General features: G+C 36.2%; 1 protein-coding gene across 1 annotated transcript in view; it reads right to left on the bottom strand.

The window, feature by feature from the left end:
- Window positions 1-17,339, bottom strand: part of SRBD1 (S1 RNA binding domain 1) — a 281,240-nt gene that overhangs the window by 207,870 nt on the left and 56,031 nt on the right. The window contains exons 11-14 of the mRNA XM_037806820.1: window positions 15,269-15,376; window positions 11,228-11,385; window positions 6,298-6,388; window positions 4,779-4,886 (exon numbers count right to left, since the gene is read on the bottom strand). Coding sequence (XP_037662748.1) covers window positions 4,779-4,886; window positions 6,298-6,388; window positions 11,228-11,385; window positions 15,269-15,376 — 465 coding nt within the window. The remainder of the gene's footprint in view (window positions 1-4,778; window positions 4,887-6,297; window positions 6,389-11,227; window positions 11,386-15,268; window positions 15,377-17,339) is intronic.

The following is a 17,339-nucleotide window of genomic DNA, read 5'->3' as shown; positions in this document are numbered from 1 at the left end:
CCAAGCAGAGAAGGCATCTCCCAAGTCACATGAAAGGCAGTTCAAGGTTCCCAGTGAGGGGAATCTCAGAAAACAAAAAACTGTCATAAATACCCCATGAAAAAAAGAGTCAGCAATTAATTGTATTTGGGCCACCCATAGGGCCCTATCCCCAGATTGCGACTGCCTCCACCTCATGAGACTAGGCTCCTTCTTCCTGATCTCAAGTCTTGGGACTAAACTTGAAGGGATCAGAAAATTCAGCTAGTGAGTTGGGGAGAAGAATAGTAACAAGGAGGGAAGGAGAGTGGAAGTTAACCATGCCCCCTGCACATCCCTATATTGAAGCAGTGTTCCCCAGAATTTAACAGGCCTGACATGGAATTTATCTTATATCAAGTTTGGAGCTTTGATTACAGCACTGGAGAAGATATTTTAATTGTTAAAATGAGATTGTTCTAAAGACTAAAAGGGACTGAAAAAGCTGAGACCTGCCATGAGTTCAGCCAGGGATGACAAGAATTAATCCAAACCTGAGTTGAACGGGAAGTGAGGGTTATAAATTAAAAGTCTTTTTTTCTTGCACTTTATTGAGTCTAACTCATTCACTTAAAGATTTATTTGTGATAAAATACTTGTTGAAGGAAAGAATGTATAAGTAAAATAACTAGAAGAAAATACATTAAAATATTAATACTCTTCTGAGTAGTGAGATTACAAATGACATTTATTTTCCTCCTCATATTTTTCTGGATTTTTCAAAATCTCTCTTGTGGACATGCTCCAAAAAGAAAATGAATGCTAAATTGCCAAAGAACAAAGTCTATGGCATTTACACGTTTTGACAGACATCACACACTGTGGTAAAAAATGAAAGAAAATTAATTCTTAACTCAAAAGCATAAATTGAGATGATTCAAAATGATCATTTTCTAATTTTCCCTTATGGTCTATGTCTTTGGTGTCTGAAAACAGATTTTAAAGTAGAAAAGCAAGTAGTAACCTGTGTTTCCCAGTCCTCTGACAGATTATTTATGGATCAATCCTTTCCTGAAAACTAAAAATTCTAAGCATAATACACATTCTTAAATGCTTCAATGAGTTGGCAAGAAAGAACTACTCAAGCTAAAATAGGAAGTAAATGTTGGAACCTTGATTTCTGAAGCCGCATTTCATCTGAGGGCATTTGCTGAACCAGGTGAATTTAATTTTCTATCTACCTTCAAAGCCTCACAGAGCTTACAGAACTAGAGGTGAAAAAAACAAAACCCAGGGTCCACCTAAGACAAGGATTCCAAAGAGTTAAATCCTCAGTATATGGGTAAACCAGAAATAAACTCACTATAGCCTACTCCCAGGAGATCACAATGAAAACAGACTATCTCAAACCTTGTCACAGACTGATGTGGAGGAATCTTTGAAGAGAATATGTAACCATAATCCATCTCTCTAGTTTGCAGCCTAAATTCACACTATCTGGAAGGTCAAGAGAAAATTCAAGCCAAAAATTTAAGTCATCCCGAACTGGCAATATCTGCAGGAGCCTGGCAGTAACAAACACAAATCCTCTTTGAAGCAACTCAGCATCAATCCAGACTTCACTGAATTCCCACAAATAAAATTCCATGTAAATAACAAGTTTCCAATAAAAATTAACTGATCAGAAAAGGAAATGAATTACCACAAAGCAGAACCAGCAGTAAAAATAGATAGAAATAGACTTGTAAGGATTTTAGATATGAGAATTAACCTACAGACTACAAAATAACAACATTTATTACAGTTAAGGAAATCAAACAGGCTTGAAAACATATATAGGAAAAAGAAAAACCTCTAAGGATAATCAAGCAGATATGAAATAAAATAGAAGTTTGAGAAAGAAAACTATGATAACTGACACTGAAAATGGATAGACTTTAAATATGTGTAGTCCATTATATGACAACTATACTTCAACGAAGCTGAAAAAATAAAACTGAACTTCTAGAAGTGAAAACTGTAATAATTGAAATAAAAAAATTCAATGGATGGATTAAACAGCTCAAGGAAAATCTAGTTAACTGGAAAGAAAAGACTTGAAGAAATCAATCACAAAGCAGCCCAGAGAGACAAGAGATGGTAAGTGAAAAGAGAGAGGTTAAAAGACATGGAGGATCGAATGAGATGGCTGAATATACATATAATTAGATTTTCAGAGAGAGGACAGAGAGAGAATGGGCACACAATATTTGAGGAGTAATGGCTGAGATTTTGAAGAACTAAAAGATATCTCTCTACAGATTCAAGAATTCTAATAAATTGCAAGTAGAAAAATAAAGCAGTTTAAAATGCTACATAATGACAAAAAAGAACAGTAAGTAGTATGATATTTAGGTTTTTTAATCAACATATCAATACTCTTCAGATTAAATTATCAATGGTTAATTTAAAAACAGAAATGCTCTCTCTCCTCAGCTCTTTACAAAAATACTCAATATAACTGCAAATATATATTTAAATTATTGACTGTAACGCTGAACTACTAGTTTTAGAACTAAAGAAACTCCAAAGATTGGAAATAACTCAGTGGTCAAACAATAGATGACTCAAATATGAAACAAACAAATGACATTTAAGGAAAAAGAGAAAGAAAGGAGGGAAGGGAGACAGAATGGAGGGAAGAGAAGTAAAGGAAAGGAGAAAGGGAAGGGAAAGGGAGAGGAGGGGAAGGAAAGGAAGAAATTAACTGACTTTGCTGTTTAAAAAAAAACATAGTTGGGTGAATAAAGGTCTTAAGAAAGAAGTGGAGTAAAACCAGCATCCATTCTTTCTTTTTTTTATCCCCCAAAATATTCTCAGGTTATTTAACAACCCACCAGTCTCTGCTTCTGTTATCTAAGCTGATTAAGGTTCTCTAGATAATTTTTAGTTTCTTAGAAAATGAAGCCTCAAAGCAACCATAAAAGTAACTGAGAGGATAATGGCTTCACAAAGAAAGAGAGAAAAAAATTAGAGAAATAAAAACTTGAAAGAGGCTTGGATTTTTTTTTTAATGGCATTCTTGGACATATGAAAGGCTTATATTTTCTATAAAAATCCAGTAAGATATTTTTTAATGCTCTAGACTCAAACAAGCATAACACAAAACTCAAAAGCCATAAAGAATGATAACTCTGAGAAATTAAAAACTTTAAATTCTGTATCAAATAAAGCTTAAATTACAAACCCAAAATGGAGAAACTATTTGCATAATTTGCAAATACTACAATATACAGGACCAAGCATTAGTATATAAAGACATTTACAAGTCATCATGAATGAAACAAAATCCTCCAATAAGAGAAAAATGAGCAAAGGAAACAAACAAACCACTTACCAAAAAAGTAACACAAATGGTCAATAAATACATGAAAATAGTTTTAGTAAAGAAATGTGCTTAACTTGCAGGGAGTTATAAATAAAAGCATGGTCCCTGGTTTAAGAAGATCCGATGTAGGAAAAATTGGATACACAGCATATAAACACAAATGTCTCCTAAAGAGTTAAGCCACTTGACATTTCATTAATTTTCACCATTGCTAAAAGAAGGAAAAGGCTTTATTTAGAAAAGAAAAAACAAGAGAGAAAAAAGCAGAAAATAATCAAGTGCGGAAATTTAACGTAAAGAGAAACAAATTTTCAGACGTTCAGAAAAAATACAATGAGCACCTACAATGAGCCAGAGGATTGAAAAGAGCAAATCATTCTGGTACAAATGTTAAACAAATGATACTATGTAATATGGTAGAATTCGTTTTACAAACACTTCCAACTTTAAACAACGTGTGATTGATAAGCCTTAGCATAGCTATGTTCTGCAACTTAATTCCAGGCTTTTTTTCTCCTATGGTAATTAGAATTTAACTTTTTGGATGATTTTGCCCATGGTTTTCCTGACTTGCCTTCATTATACCCTCAGAACATAGAATCTTGTGTGCTAAATACCTGGCACCTCCCTTTAGGCCTACTTGAACAGATCCCAGAATTCTTCCTGTGTTGGATTTTGTTTTCTCGTTTTGTTTTTCCTGTCAGTCATCCATTCATCAGTTGGATATTCTTAGATATTAAATTTCTCAACAAGCAGTGGGAAATGGCTCTTGAGTACTCTCCACTGGAAATTAGTCATTACAACTAAGCTCTCCCACAATTAATCCCTTTGGGACTTAATATTCTGCAAAAGTTTGAGGGACAATGGGAATGTGGGAAACAATGGTGAATAAAAGAAGAACACTACAGATTTAGAGCGCTGGACTGGAGAAATGTAGTCACACTAATGCAATGCTAACCAGAAGTTATCTGTATGCCTATATGAAATGAAAGCTTGTGACAAAAAGACAAGAAGAGAACATCAGAAATATTTTTAATTCATAGTACTCTCTTTGGCTCTCAATTCCAAAGGTCAGTGATTCATAGGCATCAAAATTTGGAAGAAGGTAAGTTATCCACACTATACCTACTCACCAATTAATCAAGAATTAGCTAGAGCCCTCACACAATGTACAACATGGAAAATCTCATGAAACTAATTAATCCCTAACTTGCTCCTTCTGTAAGAGGCGCCAGGACACTGTCCTTCTCTAATCATTCCTGCCTCAAATTTCTCCAAGACATAGACATTTTACATTATCCTACAAAGCTCTTACAAACAATAAGTGATTGAGGGGAGAGGGGGGAGGCAAAGAAGATGCACGTATTAAAAAGAGAAGGAAGAATTCATCCTAGAAAGAACTTTAGAAGTTCCTGTACGTCACCAAGAAAACACACATTCCTAATATCCTTACCAGTAAACAACATCCAGTGGTGCAAAGTAATTTTGCATTATTAGGTCAGCAAAGTAAGCTTCTGTTTCCCGGCAGGCAGTTCCATTTCCGATAACCACAGTGCTGCAGCTTCAAGGGAACAAACAAGAAAAGAAACTGGATAAGTTCAAGGGATGATTTGAAATCAACCAGAAGAAAATGTAGAGAATGCACAAATACTCTTATGAGATGCTCATATTCTCTAATATGTGCAAGCAACCTCTCCATTGTTTGACACAGGAATCCCAGACTTACACAGAATAAGACATTGCTCCAGGTAAAACCCCTGCATTTAGTATAGGAAGCAGCGGAGAACTATTTTACTGTCTTACAATCTCAGGAACAACCTTCTTCCCCTCCAGAAGGAAGCAAATTAGACATGGGTAAGTAAACTCTGGAGCATTCTAAGCCAAAATAAAGATATTATAATTGAATTACATGACAAGTTGTCAAATTTCTGAAGACTCCCTCCCCCAGAGTACCTCTTTGTTGCTCACATGTGGCCCTCTCTCTCTCTAACTGAGCCATCTCGACAGGTGAACTCGCTGCCCTCCCCTCTACGTGGGACCCGACTCCCAGGGGTGTAAATCTCCCTGGCAACGCAGAGTATGACTCCCGGGGATGAATGTGGACCCGGCATCGTGGGGCTGAGAGTATCTTCTTGACCAAAAGGGGGATGCAAAATGAGACAAAATAGTTTCAGTGGCTGAGAGATTCCAAATGGAGTCGAGAGGTCACTCTGGTGGACATTCTTATGCACTATATAGATAACACCTCTTAGGCTTCAATGTATTGGAATAGCTAGAAGTAAATACCTGAAACTACCAAACTCCAACCCAGCAGTCTGGACTCCTGAAGACAATTATTTAATAATGTAGATTACAAGGGGTGACAGTGTGATTGTGAAGACCTTGTGGATCACACCCCCTTTATCTAGTGTATGGATGAGTGGAAGAATGGGGATAAAAACTAAAGGACAAATGGGGTGGGATGGGAGGATGATTTGGGTGTTCTTTTTTCACTTTTATTTTTTATTCTTGTTCTGGTTCTTTCTGATGTAAGGAAAATGTTCAGAGATAGATTGTGGTGATGAACGCATAACTATGTTATCATACTGTGGACAGTGGATTGTATACCATGGATGATTGTATGGTGTGTGAATGTATTTCAATAAAACTGAATTTAATAAAAAAAAAAAAAAATTTCTGAAGACTCCAACTCCTCAGATGCCTGAAAAAAAGAACCCAAACAGAAGAAATAAATGCTCACATTTGCTAATATTACCACCTTTGTTTAGTGCAGGTGGCAAAGAAAGGGAACAGAAATCCTCTGGAGTCTTCATATATAAAGTTCCCAAGCAATTTACCTAAGAATTGTTTTACATGGTTCCTTCTCTCTCATCAAGGTACTTCTTTAGTCCCTCCCTCCAAATCAGAAGGTTCAAAGCTATCTTTCATTGGCTGAGCCACAAAAGTACTCAAAAGGTTACTTGTTTTCATACTTGAAATTCAGCAAAAGCCTCTTTATTTTCTCTGCCTCTCGGAAGCCTTGTCCACAATGCAAGTAGACAACATCAGTATGAAGTATGTGACCTTAGAAAAAATGAAAATAATAAACCAATTTGTAAGAAATTACATAGCCTAACACACCAATGATTTGATTAAGCAAGTTGTAACAGAAAATGGGACTGGTCTGTTTAAATGCAGATTCAATCATTCATAGGACTAAATTAGATTCTCCCTAAGCATTCTGAAATTTTACTTCCCAAGTCACAAGGACTCGATTTTGCTACACAAAACCATTATTATTTGAACAGTATGTTACGATACCTAAAAGAAAACTGGTTTTTAATAGAACACCCAACATGAATAATAATAATAACAGCTAACATTTACTGAATGAAGACTTACTATGTGTCAGACACTGTTGTGATACTATTCTACTACTTGATTTGGGTAGTAGATATATGAGTTTGTTCACCTTGTGGTAATTCTTTGAGGAGCATATTTAAGAACTGTTAGACTTTCTGTATTATATTTCAATAAAAAAAACAGAAAGCACAAATAAGTAATATTAGAAATGTAAAAGGGATATAACTGAGATTCAGCAGAGATTAAAGATTAAAAAGATAATATTATAAAGAGTTTTATGACAAATTTAAAACAATTTAGATTAAATAATGAAATGGATAAATTTCTGGAAAAATCTTACCAAAACAGACTGAAGAAGAAATATATATGTATATTAGAAAAATAAAAAAAGAATTATCCTACAAGCAATACAATAACAGTAGTAGTTGTTAAAAAAATAACTTCACAAAGATACCAGCCCAACATACTTTATACACACTGTGTATAAACAGTCAAGAAACATGATACTAATCTTATGTAAACTCTTTGAAAAACAAGAAGAAAAAAACATTTGATAAAGCGTACTTCCAATTTATGATAAAACGCATAGCATAGAAAGAGACCCAGCAACTAGGACAGCAAAATCAAAAACACATGACTAAATCTACAACCAAGATAACAAAATATCCCCACAAAACCCAAAAAATTAGGTAGGAACAGTGCACTGACAGCCACAAGACTGCATGGTATCAACATTTGTGGGGTCGAAAGTAGAGAAAACATAGAAAAGAAATAGTATTTGATGAACCTGAGAATGGATGAATCCCCAAATGTCTAGAAAGCATAACAGGTCAGTTTAAGAACAGCAACTAAAACTATGAGAGATTTTTGCATATTCTAATTTATGGGTCAGTGCAAAAGTTGCCCATTAATGGAAAAGGCTAGAAAACTTTGATCCCTATGGACTCTTGAAATCAACAAACAGATGATCCCTTTCAAGACAAAACCCCACAATGAAAAGAAACTACTGGGAATTACATCTGAATTGAGCAGAGTAAGGATGGTAACGATAAAGGAAAAAGTTCAGATAAAAGTGGGGAAGGCAACAGAGAAGCAGATTCCACAATGCAGAAGACTATCTCACTATTCACATAGAAAAAACGGATTTTTTTTTTCTCACTAATTTGGAAAAATAGATGGGGAAGTTCCAGACACAAACAGATAGAAAACCTTTCCTGATCCAGCCCTCCCTCCTAAAAGTTCAGCCTTTTGGAAGAAAGCATCACTTTGACGACTCCTTGACTGGGACATCTCCTAACCTCAAAACTGTGAGCCAATAAAAATCCCATAAAAATCCCATTGTTTAAGCCAACCCATGTTGCATGATATTTGCTATAGTGGCCAGAAAAACTAAAACAGGTGGAAAAATTCACAAAAGAACATTTTTTAAGTACCAAATGGAAATTCTAAAGCTGAAAAACAGAGCAACTTAAAGAATTCAATAGGTGCATTTAATAGCAGACTACACACAGGAGAATAAAGGATTGGCTAACTTAAAGATGATTAATAAAAAAATAACAGAATGGAAAATAGAAAAGAGTAAATTAAGAAGTCTGATATATGTGTAATTGGAGTTTCAGAAAGTTTGGAGAAACTCTACAAATCCCAAGTGGTATGCTTGCAGCAAAACAAAACAAAACAAAAAACTAAAATAAAATAACACAACTAGGCACATCACAAGAAAACTTTTGCAAACTGCAAAGAGAAAATGTGAATAGCAGCCAGAGGGAAAAAAGATATATCACCTTGAAAGGAACAATATTTTCAGTTGACTTCTAAACAGAAACTATTGTAGCCCGGGAAAAAAGGGAATGAAATCTTGAAAGTGCTGAAAGAAACTGCCAATCTAGTATTCTATATCCAGCAAAGATGTCCTTCAAAACTGAAAGTAAAACTATTACATAAAGAAGACAGAGTTCTTCAGGCAGAAAGAATATGATCTCAAATGGGAACACAGAAATGAAGAAAGAAATGAAGAGTGATAGGAAGGGTGAATATACAGGTAAATAGGGAAAAACTATTGATAACACAAAATAATAAAATGCCTTGTGATATTTAAAATTAAAATAGAATTGGATCTCGGGCAAGATGGCAGCATAGAGAGGAGTGGAAGCTAAGTAGTCCTCCTGGAACAACTACAAAAAAACAGAAACAACTAGTAAATAATCCAGAATAACTGCGGGGGGACAAACAATACCATCCATTCATCATACACCAACCTGAATTGGGAGGAATGCCCGAGAACACAGCATAAAATCTGTAAGGAAAACCTGCGGAACCAGGTCGGGAGACCCCCTCCCCCATAGCCCAAGCTGCCAAGCCTCTTGGTGACACAGAGAAGCTCTCTCCCAGCAAGCGAATACAGCTCAGCTGAGCTCCAGCTGGGGTTTTAAGTAGCGAGTGTGAACTGCTCACTACAGGTACGCAGCCCCAAAAAAACAGACAGAGGCTTTGGGTGACGACTGACCTGGGAGAGCCGGAGGGTCGCCTTGGACTGGGTCTGAAGGGGACTATCTGTTTCTTTTTTGGCTCAGTGGAGAAAGCCCCAGTCATTTTCAGTTTCCAGGACTGTGACTCTGGGAAGGGTAGAGACACCACAAGCAGAGAGAGAGAGAGACAACTGAAATGCTAATGACCTCCACCTGGGGGGTCTGTCTTCTCTAGGAGGAAAGGGGTGGGGCCCTTTCCATTCAGAACCAGACCCCAGAGCCTGGGGGAACACGGCCATACCTCCTCACACCAGTCAAGAATTATAGGCTAACAGGCGTCACCTGCTGGGCAGAAAAGCACAGTGACCTGATGCATCACAGGGTGGAGCAATTTTCTAGGACACACCCTCATGGAAACCAGATACTGAATATTTCTTCCCTCTGGGACCTGAGCTTGTTCTGGTCTGAGAAAACCTGATTTGGATAACCAAGGAAACCATGCCTAGACAACAGAAAATTACAACCTACACTAAGAAAAACAAAGTTATGGCCCAGTCAAAGGAACAAATGTACACTTCAACTGAGATACAGGAATTTAAACAACTAATGCTAAATCAGTTCAAAAAGTTTAGAGAAGATATTGCAAAAGAGAGAGAGACTGTAAAGGAAGCACTGGACATGTATACGGCAGAGATCAAAAGTTCAAAAAACCTACTAGTGGAATCTATGGAAATGAAAGGCACAACACAAGAGATGAAAGACACAATGGAAACATACAACAGCAGATCTCAAGAGGCAGAAAAAAACACTCAGGAACTGGAGAACAAAACACCTGAAAGCCTACATGCAAAGGAGCAGATGGAGAAAAGAATAAAAAAATATGAGCAACGTCTCCAGGAACTCAAAGATGAAACAAAGTACAATAATGTACGTATCATTGGTGTCCCAGAAGGAGAAGAGAAGGGAAAGGGGGCAGAAGCAATAATAGAGGAAATAATTAATGAAAATTTCCCATCTCTTATGAAAGACATAAAATTACAGATCCAAGAAGCGCAGCGTACTCCAAACAGAAGAGATCTGAATAGGCCTACGCCAAGACACTTAATAATCAGATTATCAAATGTCAAAGACAAAGAGAGAATCCTGAAAGCAGCAAGAGAAAAGCGATCCATTACATACAAAGGAAGCTTAATAAGACTATGTGCGGATCTCTCAGCAGAAACCATGGAGGCAAGAAGGAAGTGGTGTGATATATTTAAGATACTGAAAGAGAAAAACCACCAACCAAGAATCCTGTATCCAGCAAAGCTGTCCTTCAAATATGAGGGAGAGCTCAAAATATTTTCCGACAAACAGACAATGAGAGACTTTGTGAACAAGACACCTGCCCTACAGGAAATACTAAAGGGAGCACTACAGGGTGATAGAAGACAGGAGTGTGTGGTTTGGAACACAATTTTGGGAGATGGTAGCACAATAATTTAAGTACACTGAACAAAGGTAACTATGAATACGGTTGAGAGAGGAAGATGGGGAGCATGTGAGACACCACAAGAAAGGAGGAAAGATAATGACTGGGACTGTGTAACTTGGTGAAATCTAGAGTATTCAACAATTGTGATAAAATGTACAAATATGTTCTTTTACGAGGGAGAACAAGCAAATGTCAACCTTGCAAGGTGTTAAAAATGGGGAGGCATTGGGGGAGGAATGCAATCAGCATAAACTAGAGACTGTAACTAAAAAAAAAAAAAATAGAATTGAAATGCATCATAAATAAATACATAATCATAAACAGAAATCGATAGGGGAATATAGTTAAAGCACTCTGAAGTCTGAGCCTCATTAATTGTTAATACCTCCATTGTGACATAAGGAAGAGCATACATGATGATAATATAAATGAAGGTTTTGATGAACAATTAAGACAAATATGAAGTTTGAGTCTCTAGTTCCCATATCCCTGTGTGTGAGAAAACCATTTTCTAAGCCTTGAAAATTAACATTATTTCCAAATCCTCATGAAACATATAAATTGAAACTTATGAACAACCAAATAACTTTTATATGAAAAGCTGAAAGATATGCTTACTGGTAGGAGAAATTATAGCTAATTTGCAACCATGTTTGTAACCAGGATCCACTCCCATCAAGGCACGCCCTGGTACAGGGCTTGTTAAAAGTAGCTGACGAAGGTTCCGTCCAAACATCATTACTGATTCCTTCTCTGCATCTGATGTTAGTTTGGCTCTTTGGAAATACAAAAAAGGCAGAAAGACAGATGGAGTGAGTGAGAGAAAGAAAGGAGAGTGAGAGAGAGTGTGCACATGCAGAAGAGAGAGCAAGAGTAAGAGCAGGAGAAAGAGAAAGGAAGGAAGGAAGGGAGGAAAGGAACAAAATGCAAAGGAAGGAGGGAAGAAAAAATTATTTAGTTATTCTTTCACCCAAAATTTTCTTTCCAGAAAAAGAGTAGAATTCATTTTGTCCAGTTATTCCCCAAAGGAACATACATTATAAATAACTTAAAAGGAAAACCATAAAAAAATTATCTTGACTCTATTTTTGGTAGTCAACAGTAATACATGATACCACAAAGTTGCAACTAATCTTATGAATTATTCATACCTACCTTATCTGCTTTCCTTGATATGCAAAATTTATGTATAAATAAGTATGTATGTGAGAGAGACAGAGACACAGTGTGTATTCAAGATGTGGATGTCACATGGAATAGGGTAAGCCCAACTTATCAATTTTTTTCTTTCAAAAGATTGTGCTTTTGTTGTTATACATAAAAGCTCATTGCCAAACCCAAGGTCACCTAGATTTTTTTCTGTGATAGTCTAGAAGATTTTTGTTATTGTGTTTTACATTTAGGCTTATGATACATTTTCAGTTAATTTGTGTGAAAGGTACAAGATGGCTGTATAGATTTACTTTTTTGCATGTGGATATCCAATTGTTTTAGCACCATTTGTTGAAAAGACTATCCTTTCCCCATTGAGTTGTCTTTGCTCCTTTGTCAAAGATCAGTTGGCTATATTTGTGTGGATCTATTTCTGGGATCTCTATTCTGTTCCACTGATCTGTCTATTGTTTCACCAATAGCACACTGTCTTCATTATAGTGATTCCTTAAAGTGAGTAGTAGCAGTCTTCTTTGTTTTTCAGTATTGTGTTCACTATTCTAGGTATTTCACTTTTCATATAAACTTTACAATTAGTTTCTCAATATGCACAAAATAACTTGCTGGGCTTTTGATTGGGATTGTGTTGAATCTATAGATCAAGTTGGGAAGAACTGACATCTTAACAACATGAGTCTTCCCATCGAACACAGAACATCTCTCTATTTATTGACATCATCTTTCATTTCTTTCATCAGAGTTTTATAGTTTTCCTCATATAGATCTTAGACATATTTTGTTAAATTAATTTCTAAGTACTTCATTTTAATTAGTGATAATTTTCCTTATTGTTTAAATCCACAGGTTTTCTACTGCTTTCAGCTAAAAGCATCTTGACTTTTCACTCCTTCACGCAAACGTTTATTAATGGCTCCTTTTGGTGCAAGGCTAGATAATTACAGGATACAATCCAACTTTTTAACTATATGCTTCACCTGCTACATAAATTCAGTGAGAAATAGCCCTGGTATAATAGCAGGGTGGGTATTACAAATGGAGAAACTGCTGCTAGCTGAGAGATTGTTCACCTCTCTGCACAAAGTTTGTCTGAATGGATTAGCAAACATTAGGATGTACCGTTTGGATACTCTGCAACCAACAAAACTTCAACTCAGGCCCATTTTTGTCAAACACTCAAAAGAATGGCAATAGCCACTGCTGCAGAGAAAATAGACACTCAGATGAACAACTAAAGGCAGTATAAATTAGTACAGCTTCTCTCAGAGGGACAAAAGCCTTAATACTATACCACCCTTTGACCTAGAAATTCTACTTAAGGTTAGACATAGGGAAATAACCAGAGATGTACATGACAATATATGTACCAGGATGCGCACAAAAACAATGTTTGTAATAACAAAAACTTAGAAACAAAATAAATAGCCAACCAGAGGGGATTAAGAAATTAATATTTCCATGTGATGAAATATTAGGCAACCATCAAAATGTAAGTTGCAAAATAATACTAATGGCTAACATTTAACTGAGCACTTACTATTAACTATGCACTTTCCAAGTGTTTTACATGAATTAACATATTTAATGCCCCCAGTAACCTTAGGGGTAGATATTATGAGCACAGAGAGGTTAATTAATTTCCCTTAGGTCACACAGCTAGCAAGTGACTGACTCAGGATTTACATCCAAGTAATCTGGCTCCACAGTCAGATCTTAACAAATACACTCAAAGGATATATAAAAGAATATTTAATAATATGGGGAAATGTGCATAGTACATAGCACATAATATAATACATAGCAGAATAACAATCTATATGATCTCTGTTAATACATAGACACACATATATGTATTGAGAAAAGTCTGGTTAACAATGGTTATTACTTGGTAGTGAAGCCATGAGTTTTTTTTCCTTTGTGCTTTACTGATTCTCCCAAGTTTTCTACAATTGGGACAAATTTTTTTTGTAATTAGAGAAATAAAATAATGTCCTTTAAAAACAATCTATTTAGAGTTCTCCCTCCTCTACTGCTGTTCGGGTAATTATACGTATTTCTATCAAGAGACACATCTACAGACCATGTCTGCAAACCAACTTAGGGCCCAAAATAAGATATATCTTTTTAACCACAGGCATTTTACAAAAAGAGAAGGAAAGTGTTCTTGCCTGCCCACTGCTAATGGAAGTCAGAAAAGGATTATACTTAAACAATTCCACACCAAACTGCTTACATCAAATCTCAGATTATTCCACAGACAGTGAAGCTATTCAAATCAAAAATGTCAAAAAGCACAACTGGACATTATACACAACATGAGAAAACAAGATAAAGGAAATGAGTTTTCAACACAATAATTCTTTTTTATCTTTATTAAGAACAGAATTCCTTACATTTAAAGTTTCTGCCATAGCACTCAAAAGCAGATGTTACTTCACACAGACTTGAAATGAAATAGGGTTCCAAAAACAGTATTTTGGGGGGATATATAGGCTATAAAAAAGGATGAAATGACAGATATAATGACCCTGCTAAAAAGAAAATGGGCACAGGAGCTATGTATCCTTGTTAATAGTACCTCCTCACTTCCTGCTCAGAACACCTCTGAAATCAATGGCCAAGTTCAGCAGAAGAAAAACAGACTAACATTGCACAGGATGCTAGAAATTCTAGTGATGTTGAAGACACCTACAGTTCCAGGTAACCTTTGCTGAAACCTATAAGTGAGAATGAAGGAAATCTATAGCATGTAGAAGGCATGCATGAGGAATGGCTGGTTTCTAAAGACTGACAACTAAGATAATGGCTAGAGAGAGGTGGGAAAGAGGGTTTGCCTCCCAATATTACTTTTCTTCCCATCCCCTCCCCTAAAAACAATGAACCTCACCTCTTCCGCAGATTTTCATCTTTATTACTCTTAGTCCTTCTGCTGTCTAGATGGTCACTTTAATAATCTCCTAATATTTGCTCATCATTTCTGATAATTATTCATCCAAACAACTCCCATTTTGAGTTAAAAAAACAAAAAAGGTAGCTTTTTTTTCTCATAGTAATAAATTCATCATGTCTTTCACTGATTTCCTTATGCTTTCTTCGGTTCTATTATCTTTAAAAACCTTTTCCATTTGACTTCTCCATTAACTTCTCAGTTTGTTTCTCCCAAGTCAAAACTCTCACCAATAAAACCATTTGTTTGGCTTGGTTGTTAAAAGTTGGAAGACTGGTTTTGCAGAATTGGAAGGGGTACACGTTAAATGATGCAGATTGGTGAAGTAAATCTATAATAAAGAGCTATATTTTGTGACCAATGCATTTGAATGTATCTACAGAATGAAGTCCAGGCTTAAATTTAAGACTATGTGATTCCAACTTAGTTCCTGGGATTAGTTAATGGATCAACAAATACTTACCACATCCTTTCATGGGCCTAGCACTATCATACATAATAATAAAACAGTACATAAAACTAAACAAGACAAAGATGCATACCTGAACTCTCTACAGAGAAGAGGATAAATAAGGCGTTTAAAAGAATCATCCAGTGAATTGTGTAAGATCTTCATTAGCTCTGGCCTTGCAAAGCTACGTGGTCTCCACCTGCAAAAAAGAAAAGCCAATACTAAAACTGACATAACATTAACAAGATCATGAAAAGGCTTCTGGAAGACAGGAGGGGGAATGGAACATAGAAGGGGGGGAAAACCTTTATTGAGGCCAAAGTAACATAATCTGTGAAAGAGGCTGTGGTGTCTGGAAATTGTTACTAAGACATCTGGAATTTTTATTTTAAAAACCTGGTAACCATGGTCAGACATAAAATTTAAAGGGAGGAAAAATTTTCCTCTTCTGGAAAGAGTATCTGAAGCATTATTAACAATGACCAAAATCTTAAGGTGTCAAGAGTTGTCAAAAAGTTACTACAAGGGGTATAGTGGAGTTCTCTGTAGAATGGTGTATTATCTTTGTAACTGTCTTGTAAGTTTGAAAGTATTTCAAAATAAAAAGTTAAAAAAAAAAGTTACTACAGCACTGTATCCTTCTTTCCCCATTTCTTTATCTCTACCTGAAGATTCAAGTAGACTTAGAAAAGGAGAAACCCTGTTTTAACCCTTGTCCCTTGCCATTCTTGAATAGAACTTATTTTATTGCTCAGGCTGTGATGCTCTACCAAACAGCATCTGTATACATACTGAAAAATCTAAATGCCAAAGGACCAATTGTTAGTGGACACCAGAGAAAGATCATAAGATAAAACTGCAAGCCAAAAAGGACAAATTCAGCCCTACTCCTTCTGCCTTTTCATCCATCTACCAAATCTGTCCTTGCCCTTTAATGGCTCTTGAAGAGAAACCATTAATAAGCTATTAATGGATTCTAATAAACCTTACCCCTTAGGGGCATTCTCATTTCCCAGACTTATCTCAAGCTAGGAAATGAACTTCAGTTTACAATCATTTCAGCATTTACTAGTGATACACCAAGAGCTACATAAATAGCAACTAATTGAATTCCTTCCCAAGAAGGGTTTTACTTGGGCAGCATATAGTTTTGCTTGTAATTGAAAGAAAGTGCCTTTAGGCAGGACATGAATTCTTCCTTCCATCCAAATCACTGCCACCTCCCTACTGTCATCTCTAGATGCAGATCATGAGGGGAATGGAGACGTAGGATATGAATCAGACACAGAGGTTCTACTTTCAATGGGGCAAATATTTTAACAAATATGTAGCAGATAAATGTAATAATAGAAATATGCAAAATACAGAGAGAGCTCAAAAGCAGGGGTGATAGCAGTATAATATAATTAGTTAAAGGTTAAGATTCTGAGTCAGACTGCCAGGGTTTCAAAATGTGCTGTACCACTTTCTCAGGGGATTTACTTACCATGTCTATGCTATGTTTCCACATCTGTAAAACAGTGATAATAAACACTATCTACTTATTGAGATGTTCTAAGTTAACATCTGTGAAACACTTGTAACAGTGACTGGAAAACTCTATGGGTGGGATGGGAGGGATGACTTTGATGTTCTTTTTTACTTATATTTTTTATTCTTATTCTGTTTCTTTCTGGTGTAAGAAAAACGTTCAAAAATAGATTGGGGTGATGAATGCACAACTATATAATGGTACTGTGAACAGTTGATTGTACACCATGGATGATTGCACGGTGTCTAGTTTGCTATTGCTGCTGGAATGCAAAACACCAGAGATGGACTGGCTTTTATAAAAGGGGGTTTATTTGGTTACACAGTTACAGTCATAAGGCCATAAAGTGTCCAAAGTAACACATCAGCAATCAGGTCCCTTCACTGGAGGGAATGGTGTCTGGAAAACCTCTGTTAGCTGGGAAGGCCCATGGCTGGCATCTGCTCCAAAGTTCTGGTTTCAAAATGGCTTCCTCCTAGGACGTTCCTCTCTAGGCTGCAGTTCCTCAAAAATGTCACTCTTAGTTGCAGTTGGGCTATTTGTCCTCTTTCAGCTTCTCCGGAGCAAGAGTCTGCTTTCAACAGCTGTCTTCAAACTGTCTCTCATCTGCAGCTCCTGGGCTTTCTTCAAA

The sequence above is a fragment of the Choloepus didactylus genome, chromosome 17, assembly GCF_015220235.1.
Source record: "Choloepus didactylus isolate mChoDid1 chromosome 17, mChoDid1.pri, whole genome shotgun sequence".
In the NCBI taxonomy this organism is placed as follows: domain Eukaryota; kingdom Metazoa; phylum Chordata; class Mammalia; order Pilosa; family Megalonychidae; genus Choloepus; species Choloepus didactylus.
The sequence above is the reverse complement of the archived record's forward strand: the minus strand, read 5'-3'. Positions and strand labels throughout refer to the sequence as shown.